Source organism: Carica papaya, chromosome 3, assembly GCF_054855325.1.
Source record: "Carica papaya isolate Zhongbai chromosome 3, ASM5485532v1, whole genome shotgun sequence".
NCBI classification, from domain to species: Eukaryota; Viridiplantae; Streptophyta; class Magnoliopsida; order Brassicales; family Caricaceae; genus Carica; species Carica papaya.
This window is the reverse complement of record NC_142311.1, coordinates 11,203,536-11,224,574: the sequence shown is the minus strand read 5'-3', so window position 1 is coordinate 11,224,574 and position 21,039 is coordinate 11,203,536. Positions and strand designations below refer to the sequence as shown.

At 34.8% G+C, this 21,039-nt stretch overlaps 2 protein-coding genes across 2 annotated transcripts; both read left to right on the top strand.

The window, feature by feature from the left end:
• Window positions 1–83: 83 nt before the first annotated feature.
• On the top strand, window positions 84–5,275 carry LOC110808741 (period circadian protein). Its single transcript, XM_022034338.2, has 4 exons — window positions 84–311; window positions 385–484; window positions 3,581–3,967; window positions 4,647–5,275. The coding sequence occupies exons 1-4, from the start codon at window positions 205–207 to the stop codon at window positions 4,773–4,775; spliced, it is 723 nt and encodes a 240-aa protein (XP_021890030.1). The 5' UTR covers window positions 84–204; the 3' UTR covers window positions 4,776–5,275.
• A 498-nt stretch (window positions 5,276–5,773) lies between these two features.
• Window positions 5,774–19,489, top strand: LOC110808730 (uncharacterized). Its single transcript, XM_022034315.2, has 16 exons — window positions 5,774–6,346; window positions 11,078–11,847; window positions 12,361–13,620; window positions 13,772–14,188; window positions 14,310–14,381; window positions 14,532–14,612; window positions 14,702–14,739; window positions 14,868–14,955; window positions 15,034–15,183; window positions 15,694–15,885; window positions 15,974–16,053; window positions 16,156–16,228; window positions 16,314–16,415; window positions 16,800–16,905; window positions 18,054–18,141; window positions 18,888–19,489. Exons 1-16 carry the CDS (start codon window positions 5,947–5,949, stop codon window positions 19,060–19,062), a joined length of 4,092 nt encoding a protein of 1,363 aa, XP_021890007.2. The 5' UTR covers window positions 5,774–5,946; the 3' UTR covers window positions 19,063–19,489.
• The last annotated feature ends 1,550 nt before the right edge of the window (window positions 19,490–21,039 follow it).

Here is a 21,039-nt window from a genome sequence, read left to right as displayed (position 1 = left end):
ATTTAACATACTTTTTTAAATAAATTACAACAAATAAAATGCCACTTCAAAATTATTTATAAAAAAAAAAAAAATTACATCTGTTAAGATCTTCTGAATTAATCAATTGGGAAAGGAGCAGTGCTTAGTGAGACCCAGAAACTTGAGCGCCTAAAAATTGTTTCCCTTCGCTGCAACTCGCAATTGCAGACGAGACAAGAGAAAATGAAGGTGGCTCCGAAGATCATATTCTTATTTAGAGACCCCGAGGGATTTGGGACAGCCATTGCAGAGAGTCTTAACCCTAATCCTAACTCCACTCTTCGCAGACAGTAAGTAAACCCCCCTTTTATTTTCTCCTATTATCATATCTTTCATGATTGCTTAAATGTTCTCCATTCACAGAGATGAATCTTTCGAGCTCTCGTTGGAGCACTACGGTATTAAAGATCACAAAGCGAGCGGCAACATTCTTCATTTTATCGATGATGATGACATTTATCGGGTATGCTCTTGTATCTTTAGCTTCCCGCAATTTGTTCAACGTACTAGCTATTTGTTTGTCTATGGGTACTCTCGGTTGATGTTTACGGCCTTCACTGTTGCATTCATACTTAGAAATGAGGAATCCTATTAAGGTCTGATTCTGGAAAAGTCATACTTATGCTAGTTAGATAGTCATCTTGTTCTGATTTTTTGCCTTCATCAAACAAAAAGATGTTTTCCAGCTGGTTAGTCAGTAGTGGTGCAGTGATGTGGATGGATGGAATATGTGGCACATTTGCAGACTAGTTGCAGATTGGACTTTCACGTCTTCTGGCTTTATCTGTGGCACCTCCGATCCAATGCTATTAGCTGTAGCTTCTCTAGAAACCCATGTGAGGGTTCATTGTTTCTAGTAATCTCAAAATTTGATGGATTTATTCAAGAACCATTGTAGGAGTCTAGTCTATCTTGAAATAAGCTGAAAGAGTCATTGGGCCGCTTATAGAGCAATTTTCAATAGCTGTTCAGTAAATGCACATTTGGGTGCTGAACAGATCCATCCATTGTATTACAGATGCCTACATGGGTGATCAGGTGTTAGACTATTAATTAGCTAACTGCAACAGACTTTGTCAATGCCATACTTTGCATAGTGTCCCTATGGTGTCTCTGAAGTTTCAATTTTTAGATGATTTAAGTTTAAAATGAGGCTTTGAATTGTACTTCCCCAAATTGAGTGTCAATGAAATTTCTGTGCTACTGTTTTCGACTTAATAAGAAAACAGTAATAGAAGGAAGTAAGAAATCTAGGCACCTTGTGGAAGACTAGAACTGTTCCCATAGAAGATTAGCTTTGATGAGCATGGCTTGTAACTGAGGTTGCCTATGGTAGATTATGTTAAAAAATCTATATTTTTTTGCACATTTGTTTTATTTAGTTTGTCATAGTTTTTAAGAGTTTAGAGCAAAGAGTGGGTGATATTTAGTTATTTTATTTATTGCAGAGAGTTGGTGATTTTTTAGTTATTGTATTTATTGTTAAGAGTTTGTAGTTTTTTAGTTATCTTATTTAGTGCACAGAGTGGGTAGTTTTTTTTAATTATTTTATTTAGTGTAGAGAGTGTGTGGTTTATTTCTATTATGTATTTGTCTATTTAAATAGTTTCAGTTATTTGAATAAAGGTAGAGACAAACATTTCTCATTTTCAAGCTCTCTTTCTAATTTATGTTCTTCCTTCTCTTCTTGTAGTTAACAGTGGTATCAGAGCCAGCCAAAATTAAAATTGGAAAACACACAACAGTGCACAAATGGCTTGTGTAAATTTTGTGCAGCCTACTTTTCTATGTTTTGATGGTTATTATGATTATTGGAGCATGCTAATGGTCCTAATGGTTATATGCAAACTGTTGGCAATTTGATTTTTTTTTTGAGATAAAAGTAAGAAGATATATTAAAGAGATGCTAAGGGGGTGAACCCGTGTACAAAAGAAATTTACAGGTCAGTAAGAATATCTGCAATATAACCAAGATCATCAAAAGAAACAAGGTTATGACTAAGAACAGTGGAACCAAAAAAGTGCAACCGCTTGTCCTTGATAGAAGTAGTATTAGTTTCTCTGCTTTCAAAAGTTCTGTAGTTTCTTGTCCTTGATAGAAGTAACTGTTAGCAATTTGATGTATTAAAGTGCAACAAAACCAGACATAATTCTGTTGTGAATCTAAATAAGCATATATATGGATAATCCAATAGAGATGCATTTGTTTGCTGCCAAGAGAATCTTTCGTTATTTGCAAGGAATTAAAGATTTTGAATTGTTCAACAAAACGAAAAAAATTGGATTTGTTTGGATTTACTGATAGTGATTTTCTAGAGATCAAGATGATAGGAAGAGTACTTCAAGTATGTTTTATGATGGGTACATGCATTGTTTCATGGTCATCCAAGAAGTAGCCAATTGCCACCTTGTCAACAGCGGAAGTAGAATTTTTCGCTGCAACAGTTTGTACTTGTCAACAGAGAAAATTTCTTGAAGAACTACACTTCAAGTAAGAGGGAGCTACTACAATGTTTTGTGATAACAACTCGACCATCAAACTATCCAAAAATCCTGTGCTGCATGGAAGAAGTAAACATATAAATGTAAAGTACTATTTCTTGAGAGATCTCAACAATGAGGGAACAATTGATTTGCGGTACTGTACAAGTGAAGAACAATTGGCTGATATATTTACTAAACCTCTCAAATTTCCTCCTTTTCAAAATTTTAGAAGGTTAATAGGAGTTTGGTCTTTGGAGAATCTTGTTTGAAGGAACTGCACATGTAAATTGAAGTTCAAGAGTTTTCAATTTAAAGGAGGGATTGTTAAAATATATATATATATATATATATATTTCTGTACATTTGTCTTATTTAGTTTGTCCTAATCTTTAGGAGTTTAGTTTTATTTCAGAAAAAAAGTCTTTAAGAGTTTAGTGCAGGGAGTGAGTGATTTTTAGTTATCTTATTTATTCTAGAGAGTGATTGACTTTTAGTTACCTTATTTATTGTAGAGAATGAGTAGTTCATTTGTTAGCTTATTTAGTGGAGAAAGCGAGTAGTTTTTTTCCGGTTATCTTATTTAGTGCAGAGAGTGAGTGGTTTATTTATGCTGCCTACTTATCTATTTAGATGGCTTTAGTTGTTTGAATAATGGTTGAGAAAGCATTTCTTATTTTCAAATTCTCTTTTTTCTCTTCTTTTAGCCAACAGATTATGCCACAACCAATAGTCTTGGTTTTCAGTGTGACAAGTGTAGTGTGTCCTGCTTTCAGTTAGAACTGAGAAAAAGGTTTTGGCCAACGTGTTAGTTGTATACATTGAGCAATCTTGATCACGGTGTTTTTAAAGAAATGCTGGCCCTATTGGGTTTTTCTGGAATTTTCAATTCATTAAGGGGTCAGACTTCACATGTCTTTATCTCATTTATCTTGCTAGATAAACATATGGGGTTTGTTCACATGATACAGGAAGATTACACTTACTACTGTAACATGACAATTGCACATGATATATGGAAGTCCTGGAAATCATGACTTGATCCATTTTCCTTGGTGTACTTTCTTCCCTCTCTCAGGTTTCAGTGTTTCTTCTACAAAGTTACAAGCCTCCAATATTAGTGTGTGCTGTCAATGAAGTTTTAGCAAAACTTGCTGGAGAAATACCATCAACTATGCCCACAGTTCTAGCTCCTTTTATTGTGGAATCATCAAAGCTTAAGTGTGAAAACAGATCTTTGACAACAAATAGCAGTTCTCTTTATGGTATACAAATAGGTCCTGAAAGAGACATAACTATGGCCATGACTACCAAAATCCAGAAGCCACCATCATCATTGCAAATTTATTCGGAGCCTCTGTCCTGCTTTCTTCAGCTGGTTCACATATTGAAGCTGCCAACTGTTGTTCTTATTGGGCAACATAGTCAAAGTCTCTCCAATAAAGCTCTCCAGGAAGAACTTCAGGTATAAGTATAAATGTGTGATAATATATAGTATGTTTATAATTATATAAGTAATGAAGATTACAAACTAATAATAGTTGGAAACAATAAAGAGAATTCTCTGATTGTTGTCTGTAGTTGATGTAGGACAAATAGGATTGATTTGTTCAATTAGAGATCTTGGGATTTCAAAAAAAAAAAAAAAAAACCAAGCACCTAGTGCTATCATACTTAAAAGTTTGATTGCATCACACAATTAAAACAATGAGGAACTCTTAAAAATATTATTAAATAACTTGAATGATTAATCAGTGAAGTTATAAAGCTATTTGTAATAATTTTTAAGTAACTTTCTATAAGTAGAATTAAAATAAGAAACAGTAAACTAATAAAATTAGGAATATTAATCTTAATAAAAGTAAAAAATTAATACAAATAATATTATAAATATTAATAAAAATAAAAATATTAGATTATTAAAATTATAATAATTCTCTAAAATAATCTAATAGTAGACTTCTAAATAGTATAATTTCTAGTTTGTTCAGGAAAATCTATTCTGCATCAGTAGTGAATTGGTAATATACATTTATTGCAAGTATAACTTCTACCAACAAGGATGGTTTTCTTTGAGGGGATGAAGTTCTCATTTTTACCTGAATCTATGTATATCAGCTAACATAGAGGTGTCTGGTTTTCAGGTACTCTATAAAATAGGGGAGCTTCTGGCAAGCTCCACGGGCTTGCACTTTTCAAAGGAAAAAGTCATTTGGAATCCAATAAAGACATCGAAGGATGATGAGGCCCCATGGCGTGCGCTATATGGTTGAGTTTATGGTGTTTTCTTTAGCACCAAAGCTGAGGGTGACTTCTCATTTGACCAAAGCTTGCTGGGAGAACTTGTGCCCATTTTTTTTTCTGTGTCAGGTTTGCTAGAAAGACAGTGCTTCAAATGGGGACACTCTACCAAATGGTCTGGGTTTAGGTGTACCATTGACATATGTGTTTATGAATTGTTTACCTTCAGCAATTTGTTTGTTGGGTCGGGAGTGATTGGATTATCAAGCTAGAGCTTTCTTGCACGAGCACATGGTTACACCGATAGATAAGATAGTGATGCTGCTACCATGCCCTCTACTTTCACGAGGCATGCAAGAGTCCTCTCCCGTAGGTGTCACAACATCTAGCTGACTCGAATTGTTTTTGGGTTCTTGTACTCAGACAGGTATTTAGAAAATGATATTGATTTTGCGATTGATGGTAAGTTGATTGGCTGTAGGACTTGTCATTGAGAGGGCAAATTATATCAATAAATCTTAAATTTTGTTAATGTCCTTAACAGAGTAAATAGTACTTTTTATAAATTTATAATATAAAAATTCTGTCAAATAATTCCTGGATAGAGTTAAAAAAAAAATAAAATCTTCATAGAAATTAATAAAATTATTAAAGTAAAATATATATAACTGATAAAAAAAATATTTTTTTATTTATTTCCTAAAAATATACATGTTCACTATTCATAATATCTTATAAAATTTGATTTGCATACTTTTATAAGAATTCTGCTAAATAGTTTTTGGATTGAGTTCAAATTAAAATTTTTATAAAATTTAATAAAACTATTAAAATAAAATATACAAGATTGATACATTATAATTTTCTTTATTCATTTTCTATTTACATATATATATATATATATATATATATATATATATATGCACACACACTACACAGGATCTCATAAGCTTTGCTTTGCGCCTTGAAGTGAAGTGAACTGTTTGTAAAATCTAAAAGAAGACATATGGAGAAATATATAAAAATAAAAAATAAAAAAATACATTTAAATCGAGCATTTTCCCGCACAAACTCTTCCGCTGTTTCTACTTTCCACTTGGAAAAGACTAACAAATGCATTTCATTTCAACTTTCAAGCCCTAATCAAATTCGAATGTGCTCCTCAGTTCCGTTCTGACAGTAGTCTCCTCTTCTAATTGTATCATGGCATCTCGGGTCCCGGAAGACCCTAGCAACAACACTGCCGAAACTGACGAAGAAACTATCGCCCTTCGCAAAAAGCGGTCTCGGCGCGTGAGCTTCGCCGACCGGGAAATTACGTCGGTCCACATCTTCAACCGCGACGAGGACTACGAGACCCCGCCCAATTCTTCTGCCTCGAAGCAACCAAACTCCGATAATGTCGCTGCAGCTGAGCTAGAGAACGAGGTGGTAGGGTTTTTCAGGGACTTGGGTGATAGTGACGATTCTAGGGACTTGTTGTCTTCTCCGAACGACGAAGATGAAGGTAAGGACGTGATTGTCGGTAGAAAATCTTTCCTGAGGCCTGCCGAGTCGCCATCTTCGGGAAGCAGTGCTTTGTGTTCCGCCGCTTCTTATGATGGTTAGTTTTTGCATTTTGCTGGTTTCCTCGTTTTTCTTTCTTCAATTTGTATTTTAAGGTAATTATGATTTGAATGGTGTGGTTTGATGAGTCAGCAATGCTGTATGCGTCTATATATGCACTGTTGCTAGTATTCAAGTGGTTAAACTTATAGTTGCTAAATCGCTTCGTTAGGGTATTCAGGTTGACTGAAGGAAAAGGAAAGAGTGATCACCAAGATTGTGGACACGAAAGGGGTTCTTTCAAGTACAAATCAACTCAAAAACTAGGAATTCTATAATTTCTTAATAATTCACAAAAAGACACTAATTGCTCAACCAAAGGCTAGTAGTGAAGCGATCTCTCTGATCAAGACTGGAGTCCTCCGCACCCTCAAGCCTTGATGTTGAGGCTGTGTCGTTTGCTAAGACAAGGTGAACCTACAAAAATAGAGAATATCATAAAAACATGCCAGGGTGGCCCTAATGGAGCATCAAATGATGCGTAAGTTAGTGGAAAACTGTGTTATATTTATTGGAGATTACATTATGAAGATTGAAGGGCATTCCAAACTCTTAACAAAGGGCTTTCATTGCTGAGTTTGATACTTCCTCTCTTTGGGTAGAGTTGGAAGCTCTTTGTTCTTCTTTGGAGGTAAGAAGAAAGTTGTTGAGGAGTTTGAGAGTTCATTCTCTGTTAAAAATATCATAGCTTATGCTAGTTGGCCAGCCTTTTGTGATGAGTTTTTTTTTTTTTTTTTTTTGGTGGGGGGGTAACATTTATCTAAGATGTGTAACCACCTTTCATCTAGGTTGTGACTATGAGAAAATACAAGGGGCATCATTGTAAATGATGCGAGGGTCATCCTTAAGGTTTTTTTTTTCTCTTTCTTTTTTTTGTTGTTTTTTTCCCTTTGCAATGTTGGCAATATATGTATAGTATGGTTTCGTTTCGGGAAATGTGGAAAATGTGTATAATTTGACCTTGTATGCCTTAGTTTCTACGATATTCTCTCTAAGTGGTCTAGGAGAACCCTATTCCTGATTGGCCCAATTAGATGAAGTCCTTGACTTCATAATTTTGTCTACCTTAGTCTTTTTTCAAGATAACCTCCTCAAGTGTCATGGAAGAGGGCCGTATTTGTCTTTCAAAATCCTAAATCCTCTCCCGTTCTTGCTCACACCAATTCCATCTGCTTATCGTGCTTCACAAACAACATCAAATGGTTTGTTCTCAATGACCAAAGTTGAAGAAAAATTTAAAATGGAGTCCATCTCGATTGATATTGTTCGTAGCCTTTGGAAGACTGAAGAGATTGGTTTGGAAAGAACTACCAACTAAGGGGGTTTTGGGTGGGATTCTGTTTTTATGCAATGATGGTTTGCTTAATTGTGAGGAGGTGCTGTTGGAGGAATTCTCTGTCTCATGTTTACTTTAATATCGTAATAATGAGTGGAGGTACGTGTTCACTGGTATAAGCAACAGAGGTGAGAGGACAGAGAGGAGTTTGTTGTGGAAGGATCTGGATAATCATGAGTAGTAATTGGACCTCCCATAGATTGCAAGTGAAGATTTCAATATAGTTTTGAATAGGTAAGAGAGATCGAGAGAGCATTTTTTGAAGGTTTATGCTAATGTGTTTCGAGAAACTTTAGATAGACTCGAACAACTAGACTTACCTCTCATGGGAGATAAATGGATTTGGTTCAATCAGAGATTAAATTTGACTTGTTCAAGAATTGATAGATTTTTGGTGTTTGTTTCTTGTTATCAACTATTAGGTTTGTGTCAAAAGTTCCCGCAACGCACTACCTCTTATCATTTTCCCATTTGCCTAGTCTTTGATCAGATTAAACGGGGTTCTTGTCCCGTCAAGTTCAAGGATAAATAGTTAAGAGTTAATGGTTTCTGCAACCAGATTAGTGAGTAGTGCAATGAGATTAGAATAGATAGTAATGTTGGCTTTAGAATGACTCAAAAGCTTAAAAAGGTGAAGGCCAAAATTCGGAAGTGGTGCAAGGAGGAGCGGGCAGAAGAAGAAGGGTGAAGGTATGATTGCTCAATCTCTACTAGAAGATATTGAGGCATTGGGAAAGTTGGAGGAGGAAGGAGAGTGGTTTGTCCACTAAAAACTTGGCTTACAAGGAACCCAACAAGTTTGAATTGACAAACATATTGCAAATGGAGAAGATCTCATGGAGAAAAAAATTGAGGGCCAGATGGATAAAGAAGGGTGATAAAAGTACAAAATACTTACCTTGCCTGACAAATCATCAAAAGATGATCAATTATGTAGAGGAGGTTGAAATAGATGACTAGTTAGTGAAGGGTAACGAGCAACTGAGGGGGCAAGAAACATTAAGGATTTCAAACATATCAGTTTAATTGGGAGTGTTCATAAAATTCATTGTGAAAATATTGGCTAAGAGAATGGCTAAGGTGATGGATAGGGTATTGGTTAACATACTTTTGTGTGGGAGGAAGAGAGATTCTAGATGCATCTGTTGTTTCTAATAAGATTGTAGATGATCTGTTTTACAAGTATCGGAAGAGTGTTCAATGCAAGTTGGATAGAAAGAAAGCCTGTGATCATATCAATAAGGGCTTTCTTGATTAAATGCTGAGGTGAGTGGGCTTAGGAATAAATGATACAAGTGGATCAATCAGTATATTTATAAACTCTTTTGCAATTATGGTGAATAGGGGACCATCATTGTTTTTCAAAGCCTCTTGAAGCCTTAGACAAGGTAATCCCTTGTCTTCTGTATTATTTATAGTTGTTAATGAGACCCTAAAATAAATTTTATTAAGAGATAGAAAGCTGGAGTTGTTTAAAGGTTTAAAGGTAGGTAGGACAAGCAATAGCTAATTTATTTTTTGTTGATGACACTCTGTTATTTTATGAACCAGACAAGAAGGTCATGCTTAATTTTAGATGCATTTTGTTCAATTTCCAACCAGTTTCTAGACTCAATATTACTTTAATTAAATTTGAGTTGGTGAGATTGGGTGATAGGAGATATGCTCCTAGGCTGGCGAGAGTCTTGCGATGTAAAAACGTGGAGTTGTCAATTAAATACTTGGGGATACGTTTGGAGACTAAATATATAGATATTGATGACCTGAGCTCCTGTGGTAGTGAGTTTTAAGAGGAGATTGGTAAGGTGGAAGAGAAACCTTCTGCCTAATAGGGGGAGATTTATACTTATTAAAAACGTGATGAGCAATATCGTCACTTATTTCATATCTCTTTGGACAATCTTTGCAAGTGTAGGCAAGAGATTGGAATAAATTGAATGTAGATTCTTATGGGCGTACTCGGTAGATAGGAAAAAGTATCAGTTGGTGACATGAGATAAGGTTAGAAAGCCTATATGCCATGGATGTTTGAGTTTGAAATCTTTAGTGGAGGAAAATTTAGCCTTACAGGGAAATGGCTTTGGAAATTCATTAATAAAAATGGTACGCTCTGGTGGAAGGTGATTGAAGTGAAATTTGGGACCGTTTGATGGAAGATGGTATATTAAACTATTGACTAAACCACATGGGAAGGGAATGTCGAAAAGAATATGCACGGGCATGAATAAGCTCCAGGATTGTATTAATTGGAGGATTAACATTGGGGACATAATTAATTTTTGGTATGATACTTGGTTACACTCAAAGAATAGTTCCCCATATCTATGTTATTGTACACTCAAGAATATGCCGATCCACTTGATGTATAGAGCCACTGGGAGAGAAGTGAATGACATGTGGAAGTTATGAGAAAGCTCATTGATTAGGAAGTAAATAACTATGAGATTCTTCTCCAAACACTTCATATCGCTACAATCAATGGGAGCAATAGTAAACCAATCTGGAGATTCAATGCTAGAAGATCTTTTTTGGTCACGTCTTTAGATAATCATCTTATTAAAAATGATGTCACAGACAACAGTTTTCCTTTTCAACAAATTTGGAAGGTTAACACTCCACCACAGTTATTTTCTTCACATGGGAAGCAAGTCAGAAGTATATCTTTACTATTGACAAGTTGATTACGAGGGAGAAAATATTGATGAATATATGTGTTTTATGTAAAAAGGAGGCGAAGTCGTGCAATCACATCATTTTTTGGTGTCTATTTGTGGCTTATGGATTACTAGATATCAGGTGGGTAGTGGTTGGTCGATGAGTGAAAAGATTTGAGCGTAGAAGGATGTTAGTGGAAAGAAGACCATGTTAGTCTCATTCCCCTTGCTATTTTTGGGTGGTGTAAAAAAAAATATGAAAACTTTTGAAGGGATGGAAGATGACTTTAATAGAGTTCAAGATGGATGGTTCTAAACCCCGAGTTTTTTGTTTATTAGTCATTCTTTTATTCAATTGAGAAATTTTGGGAATTTATTGATATTTTGATTGACATATAAAATATTTTTGTACATGAGTTGACATCCTCTTGATGTTTGTGCATGAATCTTATCATACCTTTTACTAAAAAAGAAAAAAAAAAACCTTTGAAATTTCATTTTATGCAACTCTCTCTCTCACATGTGTATATATATATATGCATTCATGTAGTTATTAGCGTGAACACATGCATAGAATGAAATCAAAACCAAACTGTTTGTTTCTCTGTTACTCTTTGTTCATGTGATTAGTGTCATTACTTGTTTTCTTTATATTTGCAAAGTGATCAATATTTGTTATAGAAATGCTCAAGTTTTTTCTTCCGTTATTCTTATTTATTTATATCTTCCATCTTTGAAGAGGACAACTTTTTTGGGCCTGTATCTACAAATTTTATTCGTCCTGGAAGATTATCTGATTCTGCTATTTCGGATGAAAATCACGATATCACAATGGACTCAACAGCATTTTCTATGCATTTCCGAAGTCTTGCAAGGTCTGAGTCAGAAGATTTTAAGACCCCAACTGGGGTTAACATTACCTTTGAAGAAAAATCACCTTCTCTGGTTGAAAGTCCCTCAAAACCAGGAAGTTCTATGATGTTGACAAAAGCTAAGAAGCTGTTTTCCAGATCTCCTCTTCCTGTTGACAAAGTAAGTGGCGGCAGAGATTCAAATGACATGAGTCTTGTGGGAGAAAATCCACATAAGTATGATTATGGGAAGCTATCTCCTACGCTCGAAGCACTTCTATCAGAAGTAAGCCAAGATTTGCGTTCTAAGCCATCTTCTTATTATGGTAACCTGAAATCGCCAAACACTGATGCTTCAGCATTTGATAAATATGGCAGCACTGAGAGGGATCCAAATGATTATGGCGATACAAAAACGCCTGGCAGCAGTGACAGGGCTCCAAATGATTATGGAGATACAAAAATGCATTCTACTGGGCATAACAATACGTTGCCTGAGGGAGCTCCTCAGCAGCAGATTGAGTGGAGTCTCACTAATAATTCAACATCTACTCTAGATAATCAAATTACTCATGATTGTGAACTTAACAATAATTACACTCCAGCTGCCGGTGCTTCTGCTAATTGTGAAATCGAAAGTCAGAAACAGTTTGGCAAGGCAAGCTCTCTGTTAAACTCATCCTTCTTCAATTATTATCCCTAAGATTTTCATGTTAACTTCGATATTTTTAATAAGTGACCTCTTCGGAGAATTTATATAAACATTTACCATAGTTTCCTGGTTTAATGCATTTAGAAGTAACCAATAATTTCTCTTCTTTTCTTGCTGATCTATGAATTCTCTCTTTGCTCTAAAAATGTGCAGTACGCTGCTAATTTGTTATTGTGTCTTTTTAGGTTGGTCATCACCTTTGACTGATTATTGTTAGCCTTTGGTAGTCACATGGATCATGTGATCGTTTCTTTTCCATTTTCTGTTAGTTTTGGGTGAGGAAGGGTGTATATGAAGAGACTATAGGTCATACACAATTAATAGGGTCACATTTGTTATGTTTTTCCTGTACATTAACTAATGCTCTACAAAATTCGTCTTTGCTTTGTAAATGGAGTGAACTTTTCATGTAGCATTAGGGGACTAATTTACCTCCATGCCATGTTTGTTTAATTTCAGGAGGAACAGCCTCTCGAAGTTATGATTGGGATTGATATTCCAAATGCAGAACTCTCAATGGTCAATGGCACTCCACTGAATATGAGCACTGAAAAGCATCGGCTTCTTTTTGCCATGAAATCTGGACAAGAACATCCTAATGAAGACTGGATGAAAGAAAAATCTTCTAGAGGTAGAAGCCAGAGCTCTGATTTTGATCACATATCTGATCAACAATATTGGTCTCCTTTAGTGAACTCTTCATCCTCATTAAACGTTATAAGGCCACAGATTTCTTTGGACAAGTATCTCACTCCCCTAAAACAAAGCATAAATCAAGGTGAGAGCCTGTTATCTATTCAAAAAACCAAATCTAAGTCGAAAATTATTGGGACTCCTTCCTTGACTTCTTCTGCTCTTAGGAATAAAATCGAAAAATCAAAGCTTGCATTATCAGAATACAATTTGTCCAGAACTTCTTCTTCCAATGTTGTTGAAGAAACCAGCAAAGATCTCCAGCACAAGCATGTGGATGCCCCCATTACTAACTTAGGTACACAATTGTCTAGTGCATGCATTCCTCAGTGTAAACCTATTCAATTGAATACTACTATGGTTTCGCCTTCTCATTTCATGGGGTCAGGGAAGAAAGTGGCCGAGCATCCCCTGGAAACAGAAAATTTTGCAGAAGGGAGGGCTACATCTAATTCATTGTTGGGAGAGGTCAAATCTGATGGGGGAAAACATAAAAATGAACGTAGTTCATATGAAAAGTTCCCAACTTCGCTAGTGAAGAGGTTAAATCAGAGGTCACTGTCATCAGTAAATAACAGTGAGCTTGAGCAGCAAGATCAGTATGATCAATTTCTAGGCTTTAGCCCAATGAAAAAGCCAAAATCATTTGAAATCATTCCCGATAATAACTATTCAACTATATTGGCTGACAAATTGGGTTCCTTTATAAGGAGAGTACAGTCTAGCTCTCTACCCACTAAGTCTAACTATTTAGAAAACTTTACTCAAGTTGAAAATTTGGATAATGGAGAAAGTCATTTATCAGATTTGCAAAATGTACCTGACAGCTTTCAAAGTTTTCAAGCCCCTTTAAGGGATAAGGATGACCTAAAATTCCAGTTGGAGAGTCCAGGTAAGAATCTCCAAATTTCAACACATGCGACCTCCTCTTGTGAAGAACTTCCTGCAGAAGGAACCAAAGCTTCTTCAAGCATTTCTCCTTCTCCATACATGCACCAAAATATAAAAGAGACTTCACTTTTTAAGGTATTAATTTGTCTTGCTGTATGCTATACATTCTCATTCACAACAGTTCTGGCCAATATTTATACTGCTACTATGAAATTGTTTGGCTGTGGTTAAGACAATAGTTAAAGTGCTTTGAAGTCTGATGCTCAGTTTATGCAAATTAAACCAGAGCCCAACTAAAAATGACAATCTGACTTGGCAAGATCCAACTCTGAGTGCCTCCAAGAAAGAATTGCATAACAGATCACCTGGTGAAGATATGCAACTTGTTTTTGGCAAGGATGCATCATCAATCAATCCCAATTCCAATGAATATGTTGATGATGAAGGTCATGAAGAATTAAGTATGTTGCAGAGCCATTTTTCTGAGCAAGATGTTGAGGACTGTTCCAGGAAGAAAAGAAAAGGTGAAGAAATTATTTCAGGAAATGCTGGTAATTCAGATAAAATCGGGAGGGCCTCAAGAAGTCCAGTGATTCACAAAAGCACAATGTCAGATTCGGAGCTCCTGTTGGATCATTCTAATGGAAGTAACCAGAGAGATGAGAGGATAGGAGGTTGTACAGCATTAAGGAACTGGACTGATGTATGTGTGCTTTGTTGCTTATCTGTTGCACTAACAATCATAAGCTGATTGGTTGTTTGGCTAGATTCTTTAAATCTTTCAATCTCTCCGATTATCTTTAATACCCGATCGTGACTTGCAGATTTCCCAAAAATTCTCAATAGAAACACATAAGTTGCTTTCTCCATTGGCTGACAAGCTACAGATAAGAGCAGTATATCTCTTCTCTTTGCTTCTATTCTTGAGTTTGAACTACCATCTTATCTGCAAATTTGGGATATCAATCAATATAGTCAAGGTCATTGTATGAAGTTCAACTTTTTGATGCTTTTGTGGTTTCCACTTTCATGTTCCTAATTCATAGATAGGCATGCTGGAAGATTCTTTGGCTCACTTAAAGAAGGTTCATCAATACAAGACTCTTTGTTCTAAAATCATGGCTCAGGTCTGCTGATTGATAGAAAGATTCCATTGTTCTTTTGTCATGCTTATCATGCCAGGAAATAATAAGCTACCCTCCTGTCATTTATGCAGAATGCATACGACATTTCGAGTAATGTTATGTTGAAGAGGTGATTTCTCATCCTGTCTTTATGGATATGCTGCAGACTGTGGTTGTCAATATCAGCTTTTTTTCTTTTGTGATTGAGAGAATTGATTTAGCATAAAATCTGAGAAACATCAATTGATCCTATCGCAGACAAGCTGAAATTAGACTGCTGCTTTCTGATTTAGCATATGAAAAAGCCAACCTTCAGTTAATGTATTTAAAGCATGAGAGACTGCTGGTATTTTATCTACCTCTTATGTGCTTTAATTCTTTCGATAGGTGTCTTGCTTATACCTGCCTATACTCTTTGATGCAGAAAAAAAGCCAACTACTGAGCTTTGGAATTCAAGAATGTGAACTTTTGAGGTTCAATTTTAAACATCTGTCTATACCTACCAAGAGAGATACTATAGTTGCTCATCGTCTTAATCCTCCATGCTCAGTTGATTCTAAGGGGAAGTATGAGGTAAACATCAGGTTATGGATTTTGTGAATGAAGGTTTTTCTTTTTGGAGTCACATCTCACCTACCTCAGATAAACCCTTACCACTGCTTTTGTTAATGTTTCTTGAATATGTGAAATCCTCATCTCATTATCGTGGTCCATTGTTGCACGTGCTTGTTAATAATTCAATTTATATAAATAATGTACTTGTTGAAATTAGATCCCTCTGTGCATACTGTATGAACACGGATACTTTACAGGAAAGATAACACAGTGGAATATAGTGTTGACTCAACTTGTTCTCATCATCTTGCATTATTCGATTTGGTGTCTTAAAGTTAATAATCTTTTATCTGAGAAGACTGCATTGTGCTAGTTGTAATCTCTTCTCAGTCTTCATATACTTTTTTTTTTATAATTTATCATTGCAAAATTTTTAGTTCGAAATTATTTCTTAATAAACTGCATCATCTATCTTTTCACATTATTAATTTGAAATTAATGTTTAATAAACTGCTTGCTCATTCCCAGGTTCCCTGTGAAATAGTGACTAAAATGAAGGAAGACTTTGAAGCTTTAGACAGAAAAATAAAGAATGCAGCAAAATCCTTCCACACTTATTTTAAGATGAAAGGTGAACCAAGTTGTGCCGACACTATTTCATTTCTTAATGATTATTTGAAGAAAAGAATGGGCTGCCGGTTTCTTCGCCAGGATATGCAGGTATTTTTACTTGTGATCTCATATTTATTGGCACATGCAATGGAAATATCTTCTGATTAAATGCATGTTTTATTCTTAATTTTGGCAGTTGTGGGAGGTTGATGATTTGGAGAGTGGGAATGGCCATCACACTGTTGTTCTGAACTATCTTGGCCTTATCTGCCAAAGGTTGCTTAGTTTCTGGTTTATTGTTATCTATTTTTAATTGATAGTGCATCTATTAGTGCAGTGCATACTTCTATTATATTCTTTATATTCAATTGTATGCAGGCTCACAATAAAATCTGAGCCACCTCCAAATGTCCTGATTTCTAACAAATTGATCGATATTATAATCACAAAGGTAATGAAATACACAAACAGATACGCTGTCATACTGTTTCATATGCTTTCTTCATGTCTGAAGTTCAGCATTTGTGTTTTATCAGAATTTTCCAAACATGGATGTTGGCACTGCATTCACATTTGTCTTTAATTCTAAATCCATGAAGAAGTATATGTGCTGCAAAAGTTTGGCACATGAAACACAGGTGAGTTTCTCTGATTTCATTATTGCATTTTGACGCTGCATTTCTGTCTTGAACATCTATGTCCTTCCTCAACCTTATAAACTTCATCTGTGCGATAAATTAAACTGCTCATTCAATCATTAACAGAAACATGCAGAATGCGAATTTCTGCATTAATGTTTTTTGTTCAAGATTCAAGGTACTGCATGTGCTTCCAAGCAAATCATGCTTTATTTCCTGTTACCCTTGATTGCCGAATTTGTGAAATAATACTAGGTCCTTGTATTTTATCGAAAAACAATGACTAGGTATTTGTACTTTCATTTTCCATGGACTGCAAAATAGTTTTGAATACTATTGTGGAGTTATAAAACTTCTCTATGTTTAATATGTTCTGATATGCAGACAACCAGTTTGCTACTGCGGAATCTGCTAGATGTAGTTGAGGAAGTACAGCTAGCAAAGATAGAGATACAAAAGCTGATGCAAGCAAGTTTTAATTCTTCATCTGGTAACAGTATCCTTTTTCTTTTCCCTGTGTCTCATCCATTTTAATTTGCTTTGGATATAATACTGTTACACAGATGAATGGCTATACTCAACTATTCTTCTCTCTTTTTTTAAAAAAAAAAGAAAGAAAAAACTTACTTTTCAAATTCTGATGTGAACAGGAGATTAGTTCTTTTGCCTAGGCCTCTTCTAATTGCTGCACCTCATATGGATTAGCTAGTAACTCCTTGTTCTGGATCCTAATTTTGTTCAACATCATAAAAACTATAAAGAATTTGTAAAAATGAAGCCAAATTTTGGTTCAGCTATTGGTAATATCCTCCATCATTATATTAGTTATTTAAATCCAATCTCCTTAGGTCAACTAACATACAGTATTTTCTGTCTTTCTAACACAAATTGGATCCATGAGTGTCCTCAGGCCACAATGATTCAATATTCATAGAGAAGATAAGGGCACTCATCTCAACTTTTATAAAGTTCTGCGCTATAACTTATATACCAATCACAGTTTAGCCATTTGATTTGTTTACTCACGTTAGGGCAATTTTTTCTGTGCTTGAGTATTTATACCAGAAATTTAGAGGGTGTTTGGGATGGCTTAAAGAAATATGGTTAAAGCGTGTTTCAAGTCACTTGAAGCAGATAAGTTCTTATTTAGAAAAGAGATAGTTATGTATTTGGATAAAATGTTGATTGCAAAAAATAAGCAGTTATTTTTAAAAAAAAATTAATGAAAGAATATATTTATTACAAATATTTTCTAATTTATTTTTATTATACATATTGTTGATTTTAAGTGGATATCAGGAGTGTAGTTAAGTAAACTTGTTAGATCAAAACTAAGAAGCTAAAAAAAGGTTTTCAATAAGGTGCTTAACCTTTATCTTCTCAAAGTCATTTTTAAGTACCTAGTAAGACCTTGCTTTATATTGCCAAACAAAAAATTGAAAAAAAGTGCTTAAAACTACTTATAAGTATGAAGTAAGTACTTCGAAACATCCTCTTAATTTTTAATTCCTCTTTGAGTCAGTTCTGAACTAGTGTTGACAGTGATCAAATTATCTTTCTCTTTTCAGAAATTTTTCTATTGCAGAATTAACCTTCTATTTGCAAAAGGGCTAACTCAACAATTTTCTTGATTTGCAGCTGAGCAGCTTAATTTGCAGCTTAGTTTTGTTGACCTGGACAGTAGTAAAAGAGTGATGATCATTCTTGACATGACTTGTTTGAATTGGTAACATCCTGCATAATCTTTTATAGTGTTGTTTGTACTCAAAAGACTGTGAAATTGATGGCATGTTGCTAAGATTTATATGTTACTTTTATTGGTTTTGAATTGTTCTAGTTTCTTATGTCCTCTATGGAAACATGTTTCATACTCAAATATATGCTGTTCTTGAGTTGTAAATACACATTAATTACCCTACCTCCCCAAAAAATGTGATGTGATCTGGGAGATCAACTTGTCTTTTTAATGTGACTGGTGAATTAGTACGTAGACATTTTTGTGGAGCTTATCCATTAAATCACCTAGAGTTAGTGATAGCTGAATTCTCTGGATAAGATACGTCTACGTAATTGAAAATTTTTGCATAAAACATAGATTTTGTTGCCGAACATGCACTTTTATATGTATCTCGTCTTTTCATTTTGAAACTGGTGGATGTTCAAGTTGTATTGACTACTTAACATTGTTCAAAATTGATGTTAAGCCTATCTGATTTATTTTTTTTTCCCCATATAGGGTTTATTTGAATTTTGCAGGATATCTGATATTTACCTTAACGTCCTACTCAAGTGAAAGTGTTTGGAATAATAAGATTTGCTTGAAATGCTCAATCTGTGTGCTGTCCTTATCTATAATTTTATCAATTGTTCCCTTTAAAATAATTTTTTTGGCAAAATGAAATTCTTTTTTTGGTATGGTAAATGAGCATATACTAACTTTGCCTCTTTTATTTTTTTTTTGTTTCTGAACAGTGGAATTTATCCTTCGGAGGTCTGTCCTTATGAGTTACAGTGTCCTTTCTCTTCGACAGAAGATATACAGCCCCAGTCGCTCTACGCTAAGATAAAAACTGCTTGTGGCAGTCTTAGAGGCGGGTATCCGAGGATTATAAATCTCTGTAGGTGTGTTTCCCAGGTGTTGCAATAGTGAAGCAGTAAATAGGTTTTTGCTGTTAGGGCTAGCAGATGTAGTGCCACATGCGTCCAAAAATCACTGAACAGATAAGAATTTTCTTGTCACCAAAGTTTCATGATTGTGAATGTGGTGGAAGCATTTGTAAGGTTACTGGTCCAATCTTAAATGGAGAGAAGCTTTCCTATGGAAAGCTGTGGGAGGTTGTGTTTCAAACACGGGTTGAATCCAAGTCTAGGGTGAGTTTGCTGCATATTGATTTCCAGATAGAAGACTTAGGAGGTGTGCAATTTTGGTAGCATGTTAGAGGAGGAAATAGAAAGCTTTTACCTGACTTGAGGTGGGAGCTAATATTAGCTACAAGAATAACAATTTCTATGTTCAAAAGAGGCTTTTTAAGTGGAAATGATATTTTTAGTAGCTGATGCTTTGAATTACTCTACATCATTAGTGTTAAAAATTCTCAAATTTTAGGTCCACTGGGATGCATATTTGGACCAATTAAATATTTTTTGTCTTATAATTTTGTGAGAGTTGCCTTAAAATGTGATTGTTCATATATGGGATTAAGTCGAATATTATTAGTTAGCAATAGACACGAGTTGTTGCCATTTGTGCAAATGGGTGACCCCCAATTATGTGTCATCTGCATAGTGGTCCCTGCTTCTGGAAACTAGATTTTGAGTGTCAGGGGCTCAAGAGCTTCCTAGACAAGATCCTCAACAAAAGTTTTATTCCTACCAAATATAAAAGAAAACCTACCCTGAAAGAAGCTTTTGATCTTTAGGTTTTGCCAGGAGCATTTGCTGTTTCAGACACACCTCGAGAAGTCAGACTTGCTTTAGTAAAGTCTTTCATGTTATTGGTGCGTATAAGCTGGTAATTTGTTTATTTAGTTTTCTGGGCTCATAACTTGTTTCTGTACAAGTCACTGTAGACCTTTATATTGTATTATATATCTTATATATTACAATGTTATGCATAATTAACTTGAACTGGACGAGTGTGACACTTAATGATGGATCTAATTATAATAACTTGAACGATATAATGTAATTTGTACTTTTTTGTTAATAAATTTAATTACAAAATAATAAAATTTCCGCATGCTTTTGTATTTCTTCTCATGGAAGGTGGAGAGATATGGTGCGAAATCTGCTGCGGTGTCTGATCAACATTTTAGAGTGGGTCAAAGATTGATTTTTTTGGGGGGCGAAAGTCCAACTATCTATAGAGATTCGGAGTAGGAATTAGCCTCCACGGAATTTGTGAGCCACGTCAGCGTGTCGACGTGGCAGTGGCAAGGGGTTGTCAGTCATTGATGATGGTGAAGGGTAGTTTAGGTAATTCAGTTAATTTATTTCTTAATAAAAAGTGTTGAAAAGTGCAGCGCTTTTTGTGGGGCTGAATCTCACATGTTTTTTCTTTATCCGTATCTCTAGTAGATGCCTTATCCAGACAACGGTGTTTTTTTAATGGTTTTTTCTTTTTCTTTTTCTTTTTTTTTTAATTCTTTCCTCGCGCTGAAGAATTCCAGTAACTTCCATGTCTGCTTTTTTTTTTCTTCTTTACTTCCAAATTATTATGTCTCCTTGTAAAACTTTCCGCTAAAATAATAATTTATCTCATATATTATCTATTTTTATTAAAATTAATTTCTACTTTAATTTTCCACTGAATTAATTTATATATTTTTTAAAAAAAAATTTTATTTACTCGCATTTTTTAATAACTATTAACGCTGTTAATTTAATTGTGTAAGTATTAAATTTATTGATACGTAAAAATTAAATTAAATGTATGTGAATCTATTTGAACTAGTACGTAAATAAAACAAAAATAAATATACTATAAATATAACTTCACATTGACATTGAGATGCGAGTCTACCTAATAACAAAAAATGTATGAAATAAATAAATTGAACGATTGGTTTCAAAGGGGATTGTACCATCAATAGTTGTAAGAGTAAGCTGACGAAGATGTAAGGGA

What these genes read in the sequence shown, in the direction of transcription:
- LOC110808741 (XM_022034338.2), top strand. Translation starts at nt 205, where the DNA reads ATGAAGGTGGCTCCGAAGATCATATTCTTATTTAGAGACCCCGAGGGA. An exon ending in ATGATGATGACATTTATCGG is followed by an intron (nt 485 to 3,580) that starts GTATGCTCTTGT and finishes TCCCTCTCTCAG; the next exon opens with GTTTCAGTGTTTCTTCTACA. An exon ending in CTCTCCAGGAAGAACTTCAG is followed by an intron (nt 3,968 to 4,646) that starts GTATAAGTATAA and finishes TCTGGTTTTCAG; the next exon opens with GTACTCTATAAAATAGGGGA.
- LOC110808730 (XM_022034315.2), top strand. Translation starts at nt 5,947, where the DNA reads ATGGCATCTCGGGTCCCGGAAGACCCTAGCAACAACACTGCCGAAACT. An exon ending in TAAAGCATGAGAGACTGCTG is followed by an intron (nt 14,956 to 15,033) that starts GTATTTTATCTA and finishes TCTTTGATGCAG; the next exon opens with AAAAAAAGCCAACTACTGAG. An exon ending in GTTTGGCACATGAAACACAG is followed by an intron (nt 16,416 to 16,799) that starts GTGAGTTTCTCT and finishes TCTGATATGCAG; the next exon opens with ACAACCAGTTTGCTACTGCG.